The 26,717-nt window shown below is 37.2% G+C and overlaps 1 protein-coding gene across 1 annotated transcript; it reads right to left on the bottom strand.

Annotated features, from left to right (window-relative positions):
* Positions 1 to 482: 482 nt before the first annotated feature.
* Positions 483 to 19,087, bottom strand: NME8 (NME/NM23 family member 8). The gene is made up of 15 exons (XM_072329842.1): positions 19,055 to 19,087; positions 18,891 to 18,948; positions 17,981 to 18,087; positions 16,865 to 16,936; positions 15,898 to 16,014; positions 15,687 to 15,762; positions 13,205 to 13,284; positions 11,060 to 11,152; positions 8,048 to 8,205; positions 7,026 to 7,195; positions 5,738 to 5,882; positions 4,968 to 5,075; positions 4,171 to 4,322; positions 1,579 to 1,723; positions 483 to 705 (listed from the first exon to the last, which is right to left on the bottom strand). The coding sequence occupies exons 1-15, from the start codon at positions 19,085 to 19,087 to the stop codon at positions 483 to 485; spliced, it is 1,737 nt and encodes a 578-aa protein (XP_072185943.1).
* Positions 19,088 to 26,717: the final 7,630 nt, after the last annotated feature.

The following is a 26,717-nucleotide window of genomic DNA, read 5'->3' as shown; positions in this document are numbered from 1 at the left end:
AACCATTGTTCTGTTTCAGTTATTCATGTTTCTGGTCAAATTCAAGGCAAAGAACTCTTCAGTGTGCTACAAAATGTAAAGCTTTGCAAGCCAGTTAAGTCTGGTTGAAGTGTTTAAAGCAGGTGTATCACTAACAGTATTTTAAGGACCTTCCTTGACCCTGTTTTTAAGATAATTAGACACAAAACACATCAGACTCTTGGGCTATTTGAAAAGCATGCATTTTTTAAGTGATAAAAACAAACGAACAAACAAAAACTATATATTAAGCATACATGAATAAATCACTACTAACATCAACTTTCTAGTACTTATTACTTGTTACATAGATATTCTTTGTCACATAGAAACTGTCTCATAACAAAAAATGGATGGAATACGGAGGAAAATAGGTATGTGTACAGACATATGAGGTGAAATATAGGTAGATAAATGTATCTAGTGACTTGACTATAAAATTCAAAAAATCAAATGCTAACTGTTCAGTCTATATCAAGCTCACCAAAAACATACTCAATGCTTTCCAGCGCATGTTCTCTATTAGATGATCCATGAACAGCATTAGACAAAATATTCTGTGCAAACTGAGCTCGAATTGATTCAGGAAAGTTCTCTTTTGCCTCTTCTGGATCTGTTGGACCCATTAGTTTCCTCCACTCTTCGACAGCATTTTCCTTTGTTAAGACCATAACCACCGATGGGCCCCTGTAAAATCAATATATGGAAATTCTTCCACTATTCTGAGATGCAGATTTAGATTTAACTTCAGAGATACTGAATGGCTTACGGTAAACATCAAGCTGTCTGAATAACTGTTTAAATTTTAACATGTATTTCTGGAGCGTTTTATTTAAGACAATATAATGTGGGGATACAAGAAGGACTGTATAGAGCAGAAGCTGTGGAGCAAGATAAACAGCATGAGAACCAAGGACATCTCTAGAAGAAGAAAGAACAGCTCATGGCTCTGATTTGATAGGTGCCCGCAGGAACAGTTGAAGAGTTTTTGTGGAATGTATTGTTGACATGTAGGGACAAACGGGAAAGCTAGGAAATGAAAACTTGTGAAGGTATATAAATGATGTGAGAACTTGTAATAAACAATTTGGATCATTCACATCTGAGTCTGTGCATCAGATGCATCAACATAAACCTACTGATACCTATATCTGAAAACCACAAATGTTATGACAATCAGCTTTTTGGATTTGGACTTCTTTTCCTAAAAACACTCAAAAATTTCTGAAGCGGGATAACAAACACTTTTATCAACAGTTACGTGAAGATACTACGATAAAAATATTTTACTTGCATGAAATGAGTTATTTGAGAAACAAATCCAAAACAATAATTACTGTCCATAATTTCTGAAAGAACTGTAAATTTTCATTTTAAAGTAAGGGGGCTTCATGCTAAATAGTAATCATGAAACACTGAAAAATTGATTGAAGTTGCCAGAGAATGTAACAGTATAAAATCCTCAGCCCATGTAGGGAATTGCATGTTTCTGGGGGTCTGTACACTCAAAGATGTGATGCACAGTTTACATAACTCAGTACTTTATAGCTAGTTACTTACTCAGTCATACATGACACTAGGTCTTCGAAAAAGGGTTTTCCTTTGTGATCCTTATAAAACTCTGTAGCCATTTCACGGGTTAAAGCTGCTTCTTTAACTTTTGAGATAGTAAATCCGGCATCTTTAACTTTTTGCATAATTTCATCTAGAAAAATAACAAGTAAATTCACTCTTTCTTGTTTAAAGGTGTTAGCTCAAATGAAAAAGCAAAAAATGGAGGCAAAGAAGTTTCAGAAAACATCACATATATGCTTTAAAATAGCACAAACCACCAAGATATATTAAAATTTTACTTACAATGTCAAGCAATAGCCAACAACATTACCAGCACTTTAACATTTCTCTAATGTATGATAAACTGCTGTCATAGAACCGAACTCTCTCTATGCAGGTGACAAACCTGTATTGTTGCTAATTATACTAGTAGCATTCATCACTATTCCTGACACATGACAGAATGTGGAATGTAGCTGTAATGCTACAGTGCACATTAATTAAATAAATCTAGATTGTTATAGGAGGGGAAGAAAGACCAACAAAACCAGTGATGAGTTAGCAATCAGAAATACTATTGAACTTACTAGGAAATACAAGAAGAATGCTAACAAGAGGCTTTGGAGCCAGAGATTTAAAAAAGAAAATGTAGGAGCAAAAACCTTAGGCAAGATTGCAGATGTACGGTGTTCTTTTTACTCTGACCTTTCCTCCTTGTCCTCTATGTCTGATGGCAAGTTAATTCAAGGACAGAGCAAAGAAAGCAGTAAGTAGAATTGCAGCCCTGAACTTCAGGAGAGACAACTGTTACCTCTTCAAGGACCTACTTGGAGGTATCCTATGGGTCAGAGGATGGGAAGGCAAGGGGGCTCAAATTGTTGGTTGATATTCAGGCACCCTTTACTGCAAGCTCAAGATTAGTGCTTCCCTAAGAGTAAAAATCAGGCAAAGATGACAGGAGACCTACATGGATGAAAAAGAAGTTCATGAAAAAAACTCAAATGGAAGAAGGAAGTCTATGAAATGTAGACAAGGGGTTTGGCTACTTGGGAGGAATATAGAAATGTTGTCGGGCCATGCAAAGATGCCACAAAGAAGGCTAAGGCCCACTTGGAATTAAATCTGGTGAGGGAGCTTAAGGACAACAAGAAAGGATTCTTTAATTATGTCAGTAATACAAGGAAGACTAGCGAAAATGTGGGTTACTGAATGCCTTCATTGCTTCAGTCTTCACTGCCAGTCAGGCCAGTCAGACATAATCCCTGGGAATGTCATGGAACAGCTTGTTCAGGATGTCATCTGAAGCAAGTGCAAGAGAAGGTAATCTGGAGTAACCAATATGGATTCACCAAGGAGAAATCATGTTTGCCCAATCTGGTAGCTTTCTCTGATATCATGACTGAATGGGTAGATGAGGAGATGACAGTAGTGGATGTTACGTGCCTTGACTTCCGCAAGACTTTTTACTACCTCTTATAACATCTAAATGGGTATGCTTTGGAGGTGAGGGATAGACAAGAGGACAGTGAGATGGGGTGAAAGTTGGCTGACTCAGAGAGTTGTGATCATTGGTACAGAGTTTAGTTGGAGTCCTGCTGTGTTCCCCAGGAACTAGTATGGGGTCTAATCTTGTGCAACATCTGCATCTGGATGTAGGGATAGAATGCACCCTCAGCGAGTTTGCTGTTGATACAAAGCTAGGAGGAGTGGATCACACCCCAGAAGACTGTGCTGCCATTCAGTGAGACCTGGACAGTCTGGAGACTTGGGCAGAGAGGAACCTGATGAGATTCAACAACAGCAAGTACAGAGTCATACACCCAGGGAGGAGTAACTATGTGCATCAGTAGCAGTTAGGGGCTGACCTGCTGAAAAGAAGTTCTGCAGAGAAGGACCTGGGTATTCTAGTAGACATCAGGTTGGCTATGAACCAGCAGGGTGCTGATGAACTTGAAAACAGAAAGTTTCATATGAAAGCAGGAAGAATTTGTTTTCTGTGAGGGTTACAGAGCACTGGAACAGGCTGTTCAGAGAGCTTGAGGAATATCCTTCTCTGGAGATATTCAAAACCTGCCTGGATGCTTTTCTCCAAATCCTACTGTAGGGAACCTGCTTTACCAGGGCATTGGATTAGATGGTCTCCAGAGGTCCCTTCCAATCCCTATGATTCCTTGGTTCTATGATACTATGATTGTACAGGAATGAAACTAATTCAACAGTGGCTCATTTTGGGTCAGTAGGGAAAACTGTCTGAAATCAGTAGCATGACTTATGAAAGCCTCTCTGTCCTTAAAAGAAAACTGGACAGATAGGACATATGCTTGGCTTTTAAACTGTTTTAACTTAGCTAAGAATTCTCTCACTGCAGTTCACTACTATTCTTGTGAAGAAAGAGCTGTAGGCTACTTAAGAAATGAAATGCCACATTTGAGACCTTGATATGAACTATGCAAGCCCTGTAAAAGCAGTTATCTGCATGGTAAAAGTATCTCACAGAATAAATATAATGCATCTGGCATGATTTACTGAAGTGTACATTGCTAATATTTTGCAGAAATAACATCTGAAGATATAGCCTGTGCTTTCTAGATCTCTTACCTTTGTGATTTTTAGCAGCATCAGGTTTGATTAATGCCAAAGTTTGCTCCTGAGGAAAGAAGAACTCCAATTCCTTCTGAGCATCATCAACTGAAGAACTACCATGCAGCTGATTAATATCTATGTTGTCGACTGTGTACCTCGCGCGTAAACTAGGAGTCATTAAAACAGTGAAGTTATTCAAGGGAACAGTTACCTTGAGCTTTAACTGTGACTAACCTTAACCTAATGTATTGAAGTTGATCTGGCAAATTAAGTGCTCTGTGATCTCTCTGGAGGTGTAAGAATCTGCCTACAGAAAGAGCAATCAAACTTTTAATTAACCACATGAATGATGACCATTTTCCTTTCTGTCATCTTGTTATATTTCCAAGTTAACACCGAGTTTTACTTCATGAAACAGCACTTGTCAACAAGAAGTAAGGTGATATCACAGTAGCTTATTAGAACAATACTGAAAGCAGGTGAGAAAACAAGGTGTAAATTCATAAAATATGTGAAAGGAACTCAGTCACAAATAACATAATCCACCAATGAAAAGTTTTCCATAATCTAAGGAAGCGGGTTTAAAAATTAATGGAGCTATTTCAAACAAAACCAACAAAAGTTCAATACTAAAAGTGCTGCAACTGCTAATACCTTTCATCCAAGAAAATTTTAACAAGCTGCAGAAATATACATCAGCTTCCAGAGGATGGCACTATAGTTACACCAATTGGAATGTGATATTCATTAAGATGAAGAATAAGAAGGTAAACTGGAAGTAGAGGGTGGCGGTTTATTGTTTTATGTACTACCTGTTTGGATTTGTCTTCTTTGCCTCTTCAATAACCTTTGGACCTAATAAATCTCTCCAGTGTGATATAGCATTTTGTCGTGTTAGAGCAAGTACAAGCGTTGGACCACTGTGGAACAGAAAACCAGCATCAAAAACATCAAAAATCAAACTCTCTGTAACTGGCAAAAAGAGTTTGATCACATGTAGTTGAGGCCAGGCAAACAAAGCCTACTACTGAAGGATTTTAAAACCAGTCTCTTTTCAAACAGCTACACTCTGATAAAACCTCACAGAGCTTAAATTAATTTAAAGGTTAAAGTTACTGTTACCAAAATGGCAGGGATTGGGCTATATCTTTATTATTAGACACAAAAATCCTGTTCAGCTCCTCAGATTTTGTATGCATCCCACTCATGTTACAACTTCTTTGGGAGACAATATCCAAACATGATTATTTTTTTCCACTCCAAGAAGTCCAGCACATAATCTGAATAAAGATTTCTCCTATAGACAATCTAAATGCAGCTTCCCAGAGCACAGCTCAACTGTTTTCATTCAAATCAATGGAACTGACCGACATCCTGTAGTTATGAAGTTGCTGGTAATTTTTAAAAATCTGATACTTTTACTTAGTAATTATCTCATTATCTGCAATTGTCTGATTCTGTTTTGAATTGTATTAAACTCTCAGATATTATGGTACATGGTAGCCATAAAAAATCAGTTCAATTCTTCGTTGTGAAAATACCATTCTCAGTTATATATCCATGTTCTCACTTTTCACCTTACCTGGTCATTTGCTCTAACAGAGCTGGGAAATAGTCTTCATTTTGATGTTCTTTATAAAATTCACGTGCTTGTTCTTCAGTTAGGGTTATTTCCTTCTGCATTGCTACCTCGAAGCCATCGTCCTTTATGCTTTGCAAAATGGAATCTGTTTAAATTATTGAAATAATGCTAAATCACTATCCACTCATCAATTCGTACGCTTGTGAAGAAATGGCTAATTTAAAGCAACTGCTAGATGTTTTTGGTAGCTGCTTGGATGCTCATAAAGCCGATGCTCACTCACTCTCTTAAGGTTTTCTTTCACTTCAGAAATCTCAGTAGGAATTCCTGGCTGAGAAATTTGATATGCATTGCAATAAATGAAGGAAGATGTGGAGATTTTGTATAGATAGATATTCATTTACCCAAGTCTTACAGAAACATATGTATAAATATCAGGCACAAGTCAAAATTATAATTCTCTATTTACAGGACTGGCAAATGGTTCTTCCTAGCAAAATATTGGACAGTAATCAAGAAAACAAATACACGGAAAGGTCAAAATTCTAGTTTTACAAATCTTTATGTCAATTCCAGTGCAGAAATTCTTGAATTTAAATAAGAAAGCTAACTATGATCTAGCAAGAAATGTAAATATACATAAGAAAAAACTTGGTTGGATGGAGCTTAATACTAATGGGGTAGATTTTCTGATACAATCTGTAAACACCTTGTCTGTGTAAACTTATTTGTGTGCAGCAGTGTCTTAAGCAATACAGAGCATCCTGAATCAGGTCTTTTTCACACTTGCCATTGATTTACCCTGAACCCGCCTGTCAGGGACAGTATCAGCTACTATATTATGGTGGGAAGTATGGTATTTTATATGTATATATATACATATATATATGTGTGTATATATATATACACACACACACACATATTTATATGTACATATATATATGTGTGTGTGTATATATATATGATATATATGTGTTATTCGTATATATATATATATGATGTTATAATACACTGAAAATCCTAGCTTCTCTGAGACATTTTCTATAAACATTATAAAGATAGACTTAAAATATCAAACAAAGAAGCAAAATTGTTTTTGACATTTATATTCTAAATATATCAAACACATTAGCCGTGGAACTTTTTCCTGATAAAGATTACTGACAACTTAATGCCGAGCAGAAAAGATGATCTAACTCTTTTCCATTAGCAGAGTTAGAATTCTTGAAATTCAAAGTATGAGACTTTTTATTTGCCCTGGATGGAAGATGTAGTTATTCAAACTTACTCCGTCTTTCCCTCAGGACACAAGGTCTAATTAAGGCCAACGTCTTTTCAAATTTTTGTTCTGTGTTCTTTCTATCAAAATTTGGGAAAAAGAAGCCGAGTTGCCTGCTAGCATCTTCTAAACTGTCTGGCACATCACATATATTTGATATACTCTCATTTTCTTGCTGCCTAGAAAGAAACAGTTATGCCACCTTTTAGTCAGATTACAGCAAGTTATTTTTTGGAACAAAGATTTAAAAATGCCGCTTTCTGCAAATCTACATATAACGCTCAATCCAGTATCTGTATTTTTGTGAACACTCTCTTGTCTGGTGCTGTGTATGCAACTAACACCCTGTTAAATATTCTTTGCTAAACACTTGACGTAAGAGCAAAACAGACATTCCAAGATATCATGACTGTGAGCAGCAAATCTTTGCAGTCTACTTATGTATCTGTGTTAGAACAAAACAAGACAAAAACAAAAAAACCCAAAACCAACCAAAAAAACCCAGACCAACCTGCAGTCCCCCCCCACTTGTTTGCTGGCTTTTACACAGAGATCCCAAGGACCACAGTGTGCTTTGGTTTTCCCTAGATGTTACTCGAGCTATTTCTACAGCTTCCTGGCATACTTAAGAATAAACATGGAGAACACTGCAACATTCCATTTATAGTGCTGGCAGTCACTCTGTCTTGGGGAAATAGTATGAAGAGGAATTGCATGGCCAACGCCATCCTTAAAGCACAGCACTGTTCCTCTTAAACAGACAACTCATTCAAGTCTAGTTCTGAATTAGCAAGAGATCACTGCCCTTTATTTGTTATCCTTCCCTGGGAAGTATGGACTTACTATGTTCCCCAAGGAGCTATAACTGGATATGTAATGACGGTCTTGAGAAAGACCAGGTAAAGATCTCTGACTGCTCCCTGAGTCCTGCCTACATAAGGATATAAAAGTATGTAAGAATAACTCTTTGTTTATTATGCTTTTGGAATACTGTAACTGAATCACATATTCCAGTTAACATTGTTATTTACCTGTCCGTCTCTTCAGCCTCAGCCTCATCAGGCGTACTTTCATTTACTTCATGCAGTTCTTTCCAGAGAGGAATAGCATCCGTTGCTTTTTTTTTAGTGATTATCAGAATATGGCACGGTCCGCTCATCATGAATTGAACAAAATCATCAAAATCAGGCTAAAAAACATGATTTTTGTTTTGCCATGAATCTCACAAACTCTGACTTTATCATCAGAAATGAAATGATACTTTTTGAAGTAACTGCACTCCTGTTCTTAAAAGGCAGTCGTATTGATTATTCAGAACCCTATCAAACTGAAAGACTTTTTGGTCAGCCATTTGATAAAATCAAGCTATAAAATGCCTAAAATGCAATTAATTGAGATAAATGAATTAAAACTAAATTAAGCAAGCACTAAATATTCTTTCAGTTTAAATAGCAAATGACAAGAGAGAAGAAAATGACCTAGAAATGAATCCAACTTGATCATATGCTATGCTTGCAGTAGCATTTACCACATGCTGCAGTACAACTCCATGCATAATTTTTGAAACCAAAAATCAAGTAGCTCATATGAACTATAAAACAAAATATTTGCAAGAAATCTGTATACTTTTCCATCATTGACTTTGCTGTATTATTTCCATTCTCCCAGTTTCAATCTTCAATTACGTGAAAGACATTTTAATCAGAAAATAGCTGTCCAAACTCTTGTAAATTTTTAACAATTTCTTCCTTGCTTGTCACCTTCTTAACCAATATTAACATTTCCTCAAATATCTTTTCTAAAGTTTATTACTCTATCTTTTCTTTACCAGCCACCCTCATATGATTGTGCATGATAGATTTTTCCTTTAGTAATACAAGGATGACATAGAATCATAGAACCATAGAAAGGCCTGGGTTGAAAAGGATCTCAAAGATCATCTGGTTTCAACCCCCCTGCTATGTGCAGGGTTGCCAACCACCAGACCAGGCTGCCCAGAGCCACATCCAGCCTGGCCTTCAGTGCCTTCAGGGATGGGACATCCACAACCTCCTTGGGCAACCTGTTCCAGTGTGTCACCACCCTCTGTGTGAAAAACTTCTTCCTAAACCTCCCCTATCTCAGTTTAAGGCCATTCCCCTTGTCCGATCACCATCCACCCTTGTAAACAGCCTTTTCCCTGCCTGTTTATACACTCCCTTCAAGTATTGGACAGACACAATGAGGTCTCCCCAAGCTAAACAAGATCAGTTCCCTCCACTTTTCCTCATAGGAGAGGTGCTCCAGCCCTCTGATCATCTTAGTGGCCCTCCTGTGGACTCACTTCAAGCGCTCTGCACCTTTCCTGTACAGGGGGCCTCAGGTCTGGATGCAGTACTCAATATTTGTGTGTATTGCTTTTCTCTTTCAGTTATCTTTATATCTCCACATCCATATAAGCCACTTTACAAGGTGAGAAACCTCAGAAAAACCACTGAGTGAAATACATTTAGTACATAGAATGAAGTGAGTATACTGTTGTGTCTTTAAAAGTACTCTGTTCACAAGAGAAGAAATAGATATGACTCCTAGACATGGCTCTCCTGGCTTCATCGATAAAAAGGAACAACTTCTTCCAGTTATGTCTGAGATTCTATTAAGTTCAATCTCAAATCTCTTATAATCGGTAGTTCCTGAACCTTCAACAGGATAGCACAGCATTAAATTGGGAAGAATTTTTCCCACTGAGCACAAAGCCTATATTCTATCCTGTCACTTCAGCATACTTGTTTTTCAGCTTAGAATTACACTTGAAGAATGACAAATAATGTAACAGGCTTCTCAACAAGCACGGAGCCCTCTGAACTGCTTCTGGTAGTTCATAGTAATTTTCTGTGAACCTGATTATTCTAATGTTAGCCAGGATTTACTACAGTCTGGTAGTGCTGTTATATATGAAACACTGTGTGCTTTCTCCTTGTCTTCCTCCTATGTCTCCCACTGCATCTAACTAATCTCATATTCAGCTGCCGTTCTCTTGAAGACATCACATACCTGCATTTCATAACTGCCTCTGTCTGTCTGAAGTAGAATCCCAGGCTGCAAAGCCAAGCTCTTCATAATTCCTCACATGCTCACCCTGTTACTTCCTTTCCAAACAGCACTGCAACAATCTGATCATTACTATCTGTTTTTCCCTATGGCTTCAGTAAGAAGAATCTTATTTCACTCTCACCCATTTGTAACATTTCAGGAACATTTTCTCAGCTTCTTTTTTGGATTATATCAACCCTTTATTTTTACCTTGGTCCCTCTGACAAATTAGCTGTCTGCTTGTAATTCCAAACTACCTTATTTTAAAGAGAAATAAATATTTACTAAGATATATATATACATATATATATATCTGTTTATTTATTTATTTATTTATTTATTTTGTAATACAAACCCTTCTGTATAGTTAACTTCAGCTAACTTCTGCCAAAACACATGGCAATATCCATTTGCTACTTTGCTAAACCGCTGTCATTTAACGATAAACAACATTATTTAATCGTTTCCTTGAACTATCTGCAATTTCCCCTAGTATAGGATATGGACAGAAAAATAACCTTTTCTGGAGATGTTTTATCTTTCTGCCTGTGACAGTGCCTATTGCCAGCACTGTCCAGTGAAAAAAATTATGAAGGAAAGAAAAAGTAATTTATGCTATCACTTATTTTCAGGCTGGAGGATGTAGGCCATGATTTAGTATCAAGCACATTCTGATAAGAGAAAGAAGTAATAGAATATTTTAGATTTTAATTGAAGTTTAATATAACTTACTAGAAATGTTGGAGTGCTACCAGGCTGTATTTGTGAAAAGGTCGGTAAGAAAAAAGAGGGATAAAATTCTCTTTTTTTCTATGTACTAAATCTCCACTAATTCAGTTCTTCAACATGTTGAGAAATTACAGCCTAGACGTTTAAAAATACAGGCAGCCATGCTGATAAGCCTTATCCATTCCTTTTGTTTGGGTTTTTTCTTTTGTTTTGCTTTGTGTGTGGGGTTTGCTTTTTCCTACCTGCTCACTTTTCTTGGCGTAGAATTCTCTGATCTGCTCTTCAGTCAGCATTTTCTCTTCTGATGCTGCAATGCCAAAGCCCGCAGCTCTAATCTGCAATTATTCAGTCATTACTCAGTGGCATTTGATGAAAGATACGTGTGAAATCCTATGTAAACCTAGAGATGATTGATTATGGATGCTATTTTAAATTTGAATTATCTGAAATATTCCAAATACAACATTATGTTTGCCTAAAATAAAACTCCAGCTTTTCAAAGCCCTTTGCTGAATTCAGAATAACAATGTTCACTATGTTAAAGTTTTTAGAAAACATAATGTGGTGCAATGTATGCATTCATGCAGTGGTCAATAATTCTCTTTATTTAACACCAAATAACATTTTTTTTACTATGGTAAATGATTAACATGCAACTACTTCTAAAAATTGGTTATAGTCTTCATTATAATCACGGTAACCGTTTATGTGCGTGTTTGTCAGTAATGGTTGCAATACAAATAGGCTAAACTTTTTGGTTAGTAGACATGAGGAACAGCAGAGACAAAAAATAAAATGTATTTTACAATTAACTGTCTTTAATGACATTACTGCACTGAATTCTATACACACTTGAGAGATCTGTATCAAAATTCATAGTCTTGCTGATAAGAGATATATACCACATACCTATATCTAAACAATGACATCGTTATTCAGCCCCATATGCCAGTATCTGTCTACCTACCAACACTCTGCTCTTTAAAATCCCCTATGATGCTGCTGAGTATTCAGATTGTCTTGCAAAGTTTGTATGTGGAAACAGTACTGGTACGCATCTCATAAGGCAGTGTAGAGACAACTAACAGCTGCTCAGCTACATCTAAACACTGCCAGCTGTTTTCTGCTTTGATTGAGCCTCCTTCCTTTCTGGTCAAGACGAAGAACATGCAGAAACAAGGCATACAGCACTGATTTTCTTTCCTATTTATGTCACAGACCCTCTCAGACTACTCTTTTAAATTAAAATGTTATCTTGGTATATAGTTCTGTGAGCACTTTTTGTATCAGTATCAGTCAGATATTCCTCTAATTGAAATGATCATTACTACAGCATTACATTCTGAATGGAAAGAGAATTTCTCTTTTCATGTGTGATGGCTTAAATAAATGCAGAATTCTTTGATGCACTGAGATTCTTATTAGTGTTCAATGTCTGATTATAGTAATTACCAGTGCACACAAATCAGTCTTACAATTTGCAAGCATATGCTAAATCATTTAAGTGCATACACGCTACCCCACGACGAGTTGATTAGCTGCTTTATGTGTGCCTGCAATTCTTAAAGACACTGTGCAGTCAGGAAATAAGCCTTCTGTACCTGAAAGGATTAACTCAGCCACCATAGCTTCTAGATTTCATTTCTGTAGCAATATGAGAAGAAAGACACTATTCTGCTTGTGGATTTCACGCATCAGTGATTCCACAGAATCACATGGTTGTAGGGGCTGTAAGGGATGTCTAAAGAATATTGAGTTCACCCCCCTGCTAAAGTAGGATTCCTACAGTCAATTGCACAGGAAAGCATCCAGACTAGTTTTGAATATCTCTGGAGAAGGAGAAAACACAACCTCTCCAGGCAACCTGTTTCAGTGCTTGGTCACTCTGACAGTAAAGAATTTCCTCTTTGTTCTCCAGTTTCTGCCCATTGCCCCTTGTGTTATTGTTACTTGCCACCAAAAAGAGTCCACTCTGTTTTGACTTGATTCCTGCCCTTAAAAACAGTAATTAAATCCCCTCTCAGTCTGAGCCTTTTGAACCCCTCAGCCTGATCATCCTTCCCCTGACTGAACACTTCCAGCTCTCTCAGACTTTCCTCATAATACAGTTGCTCCAGGCCCCTCATCACCTTTACATATATGTATATACATATATAGTATATAATACATATATCATACCTTACTTACTGGCATAAAATATTAAAGCAACAGTATCAATATGAATACTATATTATGTCATGGTAAAATTAACTTGGTTTTACTATCCTTATCAGAGATGCACTAACAAGCATTGTTACAAAGGCTGGAAATAAACCAGGACCTATTCAATCTTGCATCTTCTTGTGCCACCTGGCTAAAAAGAGTTAATCTTTTTAAGTTCTGTGTACCTTTTGTTTAATTTCTTCTACACGTCCCTCCAAGACATCATCAGGTTTTATAATTCCAACAGAGTATGTGACTTCCTCTTCTGGAAAACAGAAGAAATCATGTGGCAATGAATATGTATATCAAAATAAGTAAATAGCTAAATTACTTACAAGTAAGGCTCTTTAAATGTCACTGTTTTAGTATTGAGATGATCAAGAAGTTTTTCCAAGAAATAAGTGACTCCATCACAGAAAACCTATCTCAAAGTCTGGGACAATCTTGGGTCATCTCTAGAATTCACATTCCTGGTGAACCACTGTTGTTTTGGGGTCATATGGTAGAGAAATGTTCTACATGCAGCCAACTGTGGTGCAAAATCTACAATTTAAGATGAGTGTTTTCTCTTGAAGCTTTTCTATGAGAGGACTAGAATGTGAAATGAACAAATACAGTAGTGAAAATCTCCTATGACTATCAGAGATTTCCAGTACAATGTACATTTCTTATCTTAGTAGATGTTAGTAGATGTAAGGAATATATTACAACAGTATTAGTGCTTCAGAGCTTCTGAAGGATTCCTAAACCTGGAGCTGAATCCAAATCCTGGTTTTATTGAACATTTAGATTATGCAGATTAGTGAGAAATCTGTAAATAATTTCTAAAGGATTTACAATGCGGTATTACCAAGTCTCAGAGGATTTATAAGAAAAAAAAGTTAATGCTGAAACCAGGAGCATGCCACTTGCAACATACAACAGAGAAGATGTGAAAAGTGAGAAGGGACGTGATTTAATCCTTGACAGTGACCTAGTGCTTTCTCACAGGAAAAGAGAGAAAATGAAAAATAATATTCCATTTCAACCTTGTTAAATGATATTCTATGTGTATATGAAGCATCGACTTCAAGAAGCCTCAGTGCTGTATGCTTGTGTTTTTTTCTGTAGAACATCCAAAGGTTAGCCAACAACATTTTGACAAAGGTAGGAAAGCAATTCCAAAAGTATTGCATCCTATTTTACTATGTTGGCCCGCAGTGTTAGAGGCAGATGGTGGTGGTATGGCAGTTGAGGTTAACCTTCCAGACCAATAATCTACTGCATTTTTTTGCAGCAGAAGGGCAGTCTGACAATTTAACATCTGACATGGAAGTGCATCTGAAGAAAAGTCAAGTCACTGAATTCCTCAGTGTAGAAGAAAATCGTACCCGTTGGCAACCATCAACATTTGCTGAATGTTTATGGCGACCAAAAAGTGAACGTGAGCACAGTGAGGCAGTGGGTGTTGTGTTTCAGCAGTGATAATAGCAGCATGAAAGCCATGTTGTGGACAACCATGTACACATGGTCTACACATGTACAGATGTCGCACTACAAAATGAAGAATGTCTTAATCAGCTCATCTGCATGAGTCAGTGTCTTACAACCCAGCTGCTGTGTGTGGAGATGAATATTGGCTTCAGTGCAGTGGAAACATGTAGTAAGGAATATATTACAGATATCTTATACAAGTTTGTCATGACCTATTGAACCAATATGAGTCTGAAGGTGACAATTTCCAGGACTGCATCATTACCGGTGACAAGACGCATATGAGTCAAAGCCAAATGGCAATTTGTGACATGTGAATTTCCCATAGAACAGTAAGTTCAAGGTGCAACCCTCAGTGAGTAAAGTGATATGCGCTGTCTTTTGGGATAGAAAAAGAGTGATCCTTCTGGATTTTCTGGAACCTGGAGAAACCATTAACTCTGATCACTATATTGCAGTGCTAACTAAACTGAAAGCTCAAACTTCCAGAGGGAAGCCAGAGAAGAAGAAAACCTTCCTCTTGCAACACAAGGCCCAGTATAATTTTGAAGACTGTGAAGCACATGGCCATCCTTGCCTGCATGGTCCTACCACACACATTGTATAGTCTGGATTTGGAGCCTTCTGACTTTTGTCAGTTTGGGCTGGTGAAAGATAATCTGCATGGGCAACATATTCCTGGCATCACAGCAGCTGCAAAACCATGGGTCACTTGCACTGGTGCAGTTTTCTGTAAGTATGGCATACAGACTCTTATTAATTACTGGCAAAAATGCATAGCTAATGGTGGTGACTACGTTGAAAAACAATGTTTTGTAGTGGTGAGTTTGCTCTATTAAATGATGTTATTTTGATCATTGTATCTGTTGTAATTTCCATGGAAATAAATAGGAAGCATTGTTTTCAGAGTGACCTATGTATGGAGCTAACACAGGTACTGTGTAGAAGTGGCCTTCAGGTATTAATCTTACATGCAACCTGAATCTTAAATCTTCCTAAAAGGGCCTGAAAACACTAATGATGAAAGACCAGTATCTTAATTCCTTACAGAAGAAAACTTCTCAGTCTGACATTTTCAAACATAAACTCTCATCTTATTAACCGAATGAAAGGAAGATCTACTGAAGCTCAACATGCACAATTCTTAATCAAAGAACTAAAAATAAATTTCTAAAATAAAACAAGAATATTTACCTTCAGGTGCAGACTCCTCAGTAGGCTCAATAGACTCTTCTGACAATTTCTCCTCCAGGAAAACAATTTCATCCACCTATGGTAATTGTAAAAACAAGTAAAAAAAAATAAATTAAACATTACAGAAAATGATAATAGGCATTGAGAGAAACCCATGAATTGTTGCAAAAATGCTCACTTATATTTATATATATGTATATATAGTGAATACCTTGAGGCGTTCCTTCAGTCCGGCAAGAATTTCCCTCTCTTCTTGTACTAGTTCTGTTATTTTCTTACTTAGAAGAGGAGCGTTTGCACCTCTCACTATTGTAATAATTTTGCCATTCTGTGAAAGAGGAAATAACACTCTTAGTTCTTGTCTCATAGTTTACACATTCACTTCAGTTTGGGAATCGTTTATATTTTGTTGCTTGCTTTTTGTTTCTTTTCCGCCCAGAAATATCACAACTTGTGCTGAATACCACAACTTTGGTGAATACCAAAAACACTAATGCCTCTGCTGGTTCAGGATGAATCTTTCTCATCTTCACTTTTTCCTTTCCTTTTTTTGTCTAATTCTATGTTTGTTTCCAGACTTACCAAAAGATGTCAAAAATGAATGCAAATAACCAGCTCACAATTATAAAGGTCAGCCTTTTTAAAATGAAAGAGGGAAGATTTCGATTGTATACAGGGGAGACTTTTTTGTGATGAGGTGATAAGACACTAGAACAGGTTTCCCAGAGAAGCTGAGGATGTTCTATCACAGACGTTTTCAATGTCAGGTTGGACAGAGCATTGGTCAACCCGATTTAGTGAAGGATGTCCAGTGTCTTGGCAGAGAGACTGGAATTGGTACATCTTTAAGAACAGAATAACCGTTCCAGAGTAGCCAAAGGTAGGCACTATATATGAAGCAACCCTGGAAAAAACTGATTTCTCAGTCACAAACTACTAAAAATGTGGCTATGACAAAGCTGTGGTGGTGCTACATGCAAGCACAACAAAAATGTGCTCAGGAGCCACAGATGCAGACATGGTAAAAAGCTTGAGGTAAACAACATCTGGTAATAAAATCCTATCTACTGTAGAATGTAAACACATGACTTACACGGTTTTAAATTTATTTTTAAACTACTAAAAAATCAATGCAAAAATCGACAATACATTAATAGAAACAGATGCAGCGTACTTACAACACAAAAGAGAAACATGGGTTCACATATATTCCTAAATGGTTGCAGAGTCTCAATGTTGTCAGCTTCTGCCTACAATCAGATGAAGAAAATTATGTACTTAGTTGTTTATATCTATGCATATGTATATATGTACATGAAATCTTTTTGCTTGAAAGAAAACTGCAGCCATTTAACACGTTACATCACCTCAGTAATGTTTTATGCCACTTGCTGGTGATGAAGAAAGAGCTGGTTTGATGATGTGAGGTTGGCTTCCCTTCATATTACATTATTTATGGAAAAATGTCACCCTAGAACTGTTTTCCCATATATAAACATACAGAAACAGGGAGGCATGCAGTCTTGACAGAAGAAAATATCCACCAATTTCAATTATCATTTCACTGATAAAGCTCTTCATATTACCTCTGCGCAGAACTAACTGCTTTCTTTGTGTTTGTTTATGATACATACACTTTCTGCAAAAAGTCAAAATGCTGATCAAACAATGGACAGTTTTCAGCAACATGAGAAGAAGTGAGCTTGGTCAACATTTGTCAGGAAGTAAATCTGTGAAGCAAATGTTATCTACTTTAAATATGATATATGACTCCTATAAATAGGATATATGTAGGAGACATAGAATGTATATCTACGGCCAGTGTAGTACAATAGCTCTCTGATAATTTATTTTCCAATTCCTCTCTTATGCTCTTTTAAAAAGTAAATGCAAAGAAATATATGGGAGAAAGATATAATACGTTCTTAAGGATGTAAGAGTTTTAAATGTGGCAATAACGAGAAGACTTAAAATTAATAAATGAAAGCAAAACCAAAACCAGCATAGTCTGGCTTCCAAAAATTTCAGCAACTTTTATCAAAGAAAAGAAAATTTGGGGGATATTAACTCTCTTTCTATGAAAGTTTTTTTCCAAACCTAATACCATTTCTTTCTTCTACCTCTGAAGAAAGTCTTATAAGAAGATGCCATGAAGAAAAGGCAACCAGGCCAAAACTGTAACAATTCAGTTGATATAAGGGAAGTAAAATGAAAACCCTGTAAATACAGACAGATAGAAAGATGCATTTAACATAAACTACACTTGAAGTTCTGCACAAAAATTACATCCTTACCACTGCAAATTGCAGCAAATCATCTTCACTAAAGTCACTCTTCAGTTTTCTGAATAAATTTAACACAGCTTTGCAAGGGCCACACCAAGCTTGATACACATCTATCACTAAAATATAACATTTCGAAATTACAAACTGCTGACTTGAGAAACTTACAAAGTTAAACATACACATGAGTGTGTCGGAATAGGACTGAGAAGGTAGTTACCTCTACCATCCAGTCCTCTTCTAATCAATAAGTACTTCATGTATATATTGAGTGGACACATCATAGTTTCCTCTTTTATTTCTATTACTTTTGACAGCAGAGGTTTACTTTGCAGTACCATTCATGATGATTAATCAAAACAGCTACATTTCTTTCTTATTTCTTTTTCTTCTGATTATTATTTTTTCCCCTCCATTGTTGCTTTTCATTCTTCTCAAAATCTTTGTTCTACATTTCCCCCCCACAGGAGCTCATGCATACAAATCCTTTCCCATTATTGCTTTTCTGTAGGTACAATCCAATTTCAGATTTGTTTCCTCTCCCCGAGTACAAATCCTCAGAGATCCAGGAGATTTTGTTATTGTACTCAGAGCACTGAGAAATGGAAAAATACAGGAGATGCACTCTGAAGAATACTGACTGATTAACTGCTGTTTATTTTTGTATGGTATTAATTTAGTCCTTAGGAGATTTTAGGGAAAAGAAATGTCCTAACACTTATCATAAAAAATACTTGAAATGGCACTTATTAAACATAAGCATATAAAAGTGCATAAAGTAATGGATAATATGATTTGCAATGTATTTATTTATTACAGAAGATAACATTTATTCATAAACACTATTTATATTTAACTATATTAACATAATACAGGTGGGACGATACACAGGAAACTGTCAGAAAACAGTAACAGTCAGTACCTACTACACCTTTTGTCTGCAACATTTCATCCCACTCATCTTGGTTGCATATTGTGGTCTGAAATAAAATGAACTGACATTTTAACATCTTTGAAGGAAAACAAACAGACAAACAAACAAAACCTTTTAATGTCTGGAACCGACCAAGTAATTAGAATTCATACCTGAAGCTGGATTTCTTTCTTCTTGCCTGCCATGTCCCTGTAATTACAGGAAACACATAAAAACATGAAGAACATTTAATATTTTTAAAGAAAAGTGAGCCACATTTGTGACATGTAGAACTGACTTTTTTTCATCATAGCACTGTATTCTGATTCCCTTAAAACTTAACTCCACTGAAGCCCCCATAACAATGGCACTTTGAACTTCATGTCAGCATTCTGTGGAGCAACATGAGACTTGCCAGCAGGACCTACATTGCACAGGAAACTGAATAAAAGTTTGCTTCTTAATATGTTAGGATCTTCAGTATTCTTTGGCCTCAAGCGTTTTTCAAATTCATAATTGCTCTGATAAGAATGACCAAAGAACCTTGGATAGAATGACAGCTGCTGTGACAGTGAACCATTTCAGAAAACTAATGATTAAAGAGCCTCAACTCAAAATGTCATTAGATCAAGTTCCTTGTCTTCTGGGATATATGTAAAGCAATGATTTTCATGTGTCCCACAACTGAACTGCCAAACTGAATCATGATGCATTCATCGTTCCCTCATTAATAAAACATAGCCTTCTCTCTCTCTCTCTCTCTTTCTCTTTAATAGACATTTAACTTTGATCTGAGAGGAAAAACTATCTATTAAATTACATACTCAGGTGAAGTTTGATTTCACTTTCCAGATGGATGTTGGCTGAACGATAAATGTGTCACTGGATCAGCAGTGAAAGTGGAGGTTTTCATAGCTCTTGGTTAAGACAGTAGCCTTTGTCATGGGAAAAAGGAAAGTGCCATCATGAACGTCACCTCTGTTATCCGTGCACTGTTATTTGGCAGCTCAACCAGCAAATGAGTCCAGAGGTAGAAGCGTCCTGTCATTCACACTGGAGTTTCTCCTGTCAGAACAAAGAGGCATAGAGACCAATGCAGAAGACAGCTCTTGCCTGATGCCTCCTCTGACTAGTTCACACATGAAAATAGACCTGGGTGCACAGTCATCTACACCAACAGAATGACATTAAAATACACGACCTTCTCATACACACACTCAGTACCCTAGGACAGACATTCATGCATACATATACAGGAATATTCTGGGTAACAACCAGCAGTTTGATACACACACCTCACCACGCAAAACTCCTTACCCATGTCTTGTCACCCACAGTGCCCAGAACACCCACATCTCTGCCTCACCTGAGTCCACCTGTCCTGCAGCACCTCCCAGTGGGCCTTAATGGCCACCTGCCCAGTAACTCCTCCTAACGGCCCTAACAGCTGCCTGTCTGATGGTGCCTCCCAGAGGCCTCCCACCCCACCCCAGAGTGCAGAATGTGAAGGTAAAAGGCATGTACCATTCTTTGTGGAGTTACAGGTTTAAGAACTACCACAGGTCTAGGCATATCCAAGCTACACACATCTCAGATCTGCACGTTGTTACTGCTTCATGAAATGCCAGTGCTTTTAATTTCCTCATGAGGCCCTGTCTGGGCACATCGAGTGCCATTATGTGCACTGCTAGCACCTTAAGAACACCTAGTTCTGGTGAATTGCTTGCCACATCGCATAAATCTTTCAGGACTGCTCACCAAAGCACGACTTGCAAGGCCCCTAACTGAACAACTCGTATTATTTCTTGAAACTAACGTGAGGAAAAAAGTAGGCCTGTGTCACGTAAAGGTGCTAGAATAGAATTTCTGTCTTAAAGCAAAGTCATCCCAAGCCGAAGTTTGCTCATTCCACAGCAGAGGCAACATTTCCTCAGAGCTACAGAAGTTTTCAATGTCGAGCCTGTGCTCTGCCCTGACACCTTGGATTAGATTGCTTTTTATTTTTTTCCAGTGGAAAACTCCAGTGCTGGAACTGGGATAAATTCTGCATTGGGCTGCTTGGAGGTGCAGGATTGCACTTACATATTCTTTCTTTCACTGTGTGAAGTAAAAAACCAAAAAGGATTTTCAAGATCATAATAGGCTTACAATATTAGACCTACAAAAAAGGAGAGATTAAATTCAACCACTAAGCAGAAGTTTAATGCTTAAACATAGGATCTGTTTTTGGAGTTTCCTTCGCAAGCTGCTTACTGCTTTACCCAGACCACTTTCTTCATGAACACATAATTTAAATATATATATATATACATATATATACACACTAAAAAACTAGTGTTGAAGAGAAACATTAGAAAGAGGTTCTGATGTATGTTAAAAGTATGATACAGCCTGTTCTCTACCCACTCATCTAGAAAGCATTAAGTTTTGGATATTTTGGATATCACATAATATTTAATGCAGGGAATGTCATTTGTAGGTTTGGTATTTTACAATATTTGCCTGAAAAGAAGAGGCTGATACTCACTGCACTCATTTGCAAAGTTTAGAAGCAAGAAGTAAAGGAAAGTTGGAGTTGAGTTGTTTGCTAATCTGCAGCGAACCTCTTCCTCTTAGGTCTTGTGCAGTAGATCCCTCATTTCTTATGGCTGTCAACATTTTTGATGGGCAGTTATGTTTACATAGTACTGCCCACTAATTGCTGTTCGGAGGTTGGGTGAGATGGAGAAAGGGAAATTAAATTTAAGGGCTTTGGTTATGGAAAAATATTTTCTCCAGGTTTTTATCTTTCTATGCCCCTGATTATACTGTACCCGTTAGAGCTTATTTTTGGAAAAAGTCAATGACTGTTTCTTCTCTTGATCTCTTGAGAGATGTTCATAACATTGTCTACACAGACCTTGATTGAAGGTTGTACCTGAGTTCTGTGTCATGTTTTTCCCCACAGGAGAGATTTTATTCAGCCAGAGTTTTTTAGCTGCCAGCTTATGCAGTTTCTGTGCAGCTTGTTGATTTTATGTGGTGCTGTTCAATAATAAACACTGTTAATAAACTGCAAATCTTCACTTTTGGTGGGACAAGTATAATAAAAAGATGCCTCTTTAGTTTACAGCTTAGAGCTCTGTAAAGGTCTCAGAGAATTTAATAATGATGTGCTTAGCTTAACCAAACCAGAGTTTTTAATGGTTGTTATAAATGGCATCAGAGACAAGGAGTTAGGAATTTGCTGTCTTCTTTCTTTTTTTTCCTCGACCAAAATGATTCTGAAAATGTGCTGAAAGTATGCAAAGGATAAAACAGAATGGGTTTGTGATGAATGACGATGCAACTCTTTTGAGTAACTTTACAACTATCTCACTCCATTTTGTGCATATTTGGACACAATTTCAAGTGACTAACATTCTTTTACAAAGTAATGAAAGCTATTTGTAGGCATTGCTGAGGTCAGCATGTAACCTTAGAGATTAAACTGGAGATGGATCTTCCCTGCAAATCTGTCTTTTTGCGTGTCCAAATACATGACTAAGTGCCAGTGCCTGTGATGACTACCTGCTAATAAACACACTGAAGATGTTAATCACCTTGAGGTATTTATGATCTCGTCTCTCTTCAAGCTGTATAGTCTGTGTGCATGATGGTGTTGCAAGTTATTCAATCCATGCCTTTTCCTTGCTAGATTTCATGGACTTGTGCTGTTGTTCCCCCTTTGCCTTTACACAAATTCCCTCTAGAATTGTTTGTAATGAGAATTTCTGACCTTCTCAGCTCTTGTGCAGAACTGCTGTTAGCTTGGCAATATAGCAGAGCATGAAGTTTGAAAGCTCTGGGTGTGTTTGCTGTTTTGTTTCTGCTTTGCCCACTGGCAGATTATGGATCTGAAAGCAGCGTAAGAGCTTTCTGGTTTCTTATTTCTCTTCTTCTTCTGGAATACAGAGAGAAAACATCTGAAAGGGTGAAGATTTTAATATCTTCAAATCAAAAACAGTGATTTTGATTCAGAAAGCTGCAAAACTTAACAAATTGCTGCATGCTGTTGCATGTGCAGATCTGCAGTGCATAGCAACATACAAATGTTCTAAAGGATATTGCTAATACCTAGACTTCTCAGTTTGAATCACAGAAGAGATGCTTATGAATAACAGCATGGAATATATATATATATCTTTGATATATGGGTGTTAATCCTTCCAAGTAATGTAGCTGTTGTCTCATGGACTTGAAGACCTGGATCAAGAAAAATCAGGGATATTTTATTCTATATTACCCTAGAATCTCAAAATTATGTGAATGACAATGTTAATAGCTGTGGATGTAATATAACTGACAGTGTAATTTTAAAATGTAGTTGAAGTCAACTATTTTGCTACTTTCCTGCCATGACACAGGCTAGCATCTGCACAGATGTATCGAGTGAAAATATGAAAGCTTATGACAGTTCCTTGCAGAGATAAAGGTGGAAATTAAGCAGTATTAAAGCAGCCACTGAAAACTTTGCCAGAGTCTAATTGAAGTGTGCTTTTGCGAACACAATATATAAAATAGTCGAGCAGTTGGAACAAGATTTGGCTGTTTTAAGAATCTTTGTTGGTGCTGTGTTTGAATTCCCTACTAATTGGCACAATGTGGTCACCTAAAAGAAAAGGTAGTGGGCAACTTGTAAATAAAAAGAACTCACAGATCAGAGAGAGTTGAACAGGTCACAGTAAGAATAGCAGTTAGGTGACAGTAGCTTTAAAAACGTACCTTTCTGGTTAGAAATCATGAACATCAGTGTCACATTCAGAAGCATTTTAAGTGTTAGATGCTCTTTCAGATATCACTCAAAGCACTTTATGGTAGCTCAACTTGTTTAATGGATGCCAAGTTCTGGTTTGTGTGCAGCATGTATCTGCATATAGTAGTGTTGGCAGCCGTCAAGTTGTAGCTGGCAAAGGTCACACTGTTTTTTTTTTTACTGAGGTCTTAGAGGGATGCATGCTATGTGCATTCTCAGTATATGACAGAAGGATGAAATAAACCACAAGTGGCCATTCCTGTCATGTATTCCAGTGGATGGGAAAAGGAAATCCGGATTTTCATCACCATGATCATATATCAAACCGAGTGGTCACTGGGAGAGAGAATAATAGTCACTTTTTAGCAGACACAAAGTTTTATGTGGCTAGAGATGAATTTTTGTCCGTAGATGAGGGGTCCTTCTGGAAAAGGGCGATGCGGTGCAAACCCTTGGCTGGATGACTCACTCTGTGATCTGCAGCTTGGGTTTCCCCCTGGTTTTCCAGTATAGCCTCCATCAAGACAAACATGTGCTAGAGGATTAAAAATCACCTTTGAGTCACCTCAAAACCATACCTACTTCTGTTCTCATGGTTTCCTTCTTATGTTCTGGCTGAATACAGCACACACATGGACTTCATATACATATGAGATGGTCGCAATGATAAGAATTGCTCTTGCACACAGCCCAGGTGCCAATAGACTACACAGTCCAGTAGGCTTAACACAGAATTTTGGGGGGGTTACAGACTTGTTTCTGCAATACTGGTCATGAACACAAAGGCAGACAGAAAGCATGTGTATATACTCTGCAAACTCTCGCGCAAACACGTATGCAGAAATTCCTTGTTCAAAGTTCGCTAACAGCTCTGCCATCCCATATGATGTTCTTAGTTTAGATAGCAACAAGTTTGAACAATTTTTCCTGAAAGAAATTCTAGTGGAAAATGAAATAAAGTAATAGGCTATCAGTTAGGGAACTAGAGATATACATTTCAGGCAGACTGCTTCCTGCTCCACTTTTTTTCTTTTGCATGTCCCAGAGAATTACCCTCACTGATCAGATTCAATGAGCTCCAAAACCAAAGCAGATGAATTTCAATCTGAAACCAAACTGAATGTTTATAACCTTTTCTCTTTCAATATGCGCTTTAGTTCTAAAACTCTGTGTGTTATCGATCCAACAAGATAAATGCAATGATATGACCATCCTGCCTGCTAATAATTTGTTTTAAATTATTTCTTCTCATTTTCTGTGTTCACAACCTCTATAGCACTCTAAGCAGCTGTTTGAGAGAGAGATTCAAACTTACTGTGATGAACTGTAGAATCACAGAATGGCTTGGTTTGTGAAGGACCTCAAGGATCATGAATCTCCAAACTCCCTGCCACCTTCACATTATTAGAACAGGCTGCCCAAGGCTTCGTCCAACCTGGCCATTAACACCTTCAGGGACAGGGCATCCACAGCCTCTCTGGACAACCTGTTCCAGCACATAACTACATACCAATGACCTGCAAGATACTGAAACCTGCATCTGCCACGAGAAAAACTAGTCATTTGCCATGGGTCAGTATTGTCTTTTTCTCTTCTAGTTAGTGGAACAGTCTCAGAAAACACTGCAGAAATCATCTTCATTCAAATTCAATTTCAAAACAGCCAGGAAATTTGCTGAGCAGTGAGATTTAGGCATGGAACTGTTTCAGTGACTTAATGAAAAAACATTCCTGGAAAATTCATTGTCTAAAAGTCTTTGTCCCCTTCCCCCTCCTCTCTCCCACTGCCTCCTCTCCCCAGTCTTCTGGGTATATTCATCAGAGAGTCAACTATAGTTGTCTTTTTTTTTCTGCTGGTCAGTGGGATTTTGACATGATATCAAGAGCATGTTCCTTGAATCCTCTTCAGGAAAAAAAGATTGGCTTATGAAAGATAAGATAGAATGCACAAAGAAAATGTAGAGCTTGTTGTAGTGTCAGTTTTTGACTTCTATCTGTGATCAGAAACATGGAGGTAACTCCAAATCAGTGGGTTAGTGACTGATCCACCGGTATGTAAGAAACATGAATTAACCATGCTGTCATTCAGCACAGACCTTAGCAGCTGCAGCAGAGCGGCTTGTATAATCACCAGCTACAAAAGCAAACACCATCTCTGTATGAATTTGAAGCAGCATCTAGGAAATACATCTTCCTTGGTGCATTGTGAAAATTCAAATTATTTCTAACCCACTGTCGATTGATTTTGTGATCGTTATTAATTACTGCGTGGTAATTTTCTAATCTTTTATGCAAGAAATAAGGGCTTAAGGCATTTCTTTTTTGCAGTACTGTGTAAAGATCTGACAGTAACGGTTAGTGTGCGCCATCTGTAGAATTCACTGCTGGGTTCCTCTTTACTTTAGGCAATAATTTTCTTCATGTCTAGTGGAAACTTTCTTAGTGCAATAACTACATGTCTGGAAGAAGAATCTGATGATTCATCTGGCTTTAAAAAAAGACCCGAAGGATGTCATTTGTACCTCTGAACCACAAAAGAATGAGTAGACAGAGGACAGATTACAAGTGAAGTACTCATTTCTTCTCTCGAGGTCTGCTTTCCCTCATCTTAAACTGATTAGGACAAGTTGTAACAAATGTCTTGCCTGTTTGTTTTGATGAGTTTTTAAAACACAGATGGTTTATAAACTCAAAGTAACTTAAGGTTGAGTTGTATTTTTAGTTTTGCAATTTACTACATATTTTGGCTTGGGTATTTGTTTTTCAAAATCACATAGAAGTTTTCTGTTTCATGAATTTTCTTAAAGTGCCTCTGAGTTTGTTGTTGTTCTTTTTTTCTTTTTCTTTTTAATATCCCAAGAGGAGACATTTGTCTTTATTTAGTAAATTCAGAAATTGACGTAAAAACTGGCACTTTGGGCAGCAAACAGTGGAAAACTTGATGCACAGTCAGTTGCTGCAATTGCTAACAGCTCTTTTGAGACACTCTGAAGGTAAACTTGCCGTGTGCTTTTGTTTTCATAAGTTTTTGGTGGATAATTTCTTCTCCTCTAAAAATATTGA

Source organism: Excalfactoria chinensis, chromosome 2 (genome assembly GCF_039878825.1).
Source record: "Excalfactoria chinensis isolate bCotChi1 chromosome 2, bCotChi1.hap2, whole genome shotgun sequence".
NCBI lineage: Eukaryota > Metazoa > Chordata > Aves > Galliformes > Phasianidae > Excalfactoria > Excalfactoria chinensis.
This window is presented reverse-complemented; position numbering and strand designations above follow the sequence as displayed.

What these genes read in the sequence shown, in the direction of transcription:
- NME8 (XM_072329842.1), bottom strand. Translation starts at nt 19,087, where the DNA reads ATGGCAGGCAAGAAGAAAGAAATCCAGCTTCAG. An exon ending in GAGGCTGAAGAGACGGACAG is followed by an intron (nt 7,196 to 8,047) that starts GTAAATAACAAT and finishes GTTTCTTTCTAG; the next exon opens with GCAGCAAGAAAATGAGAGTA. An exon ending in TGCTGCTAAAAATCACAAAG is followed by an intron (nt 1,724 to 4,170) that starts GTAAGAGATCTA and finishes TTATTTTTCTAG; the next exon opens with ATGAAATTATGCAAAAAGTT.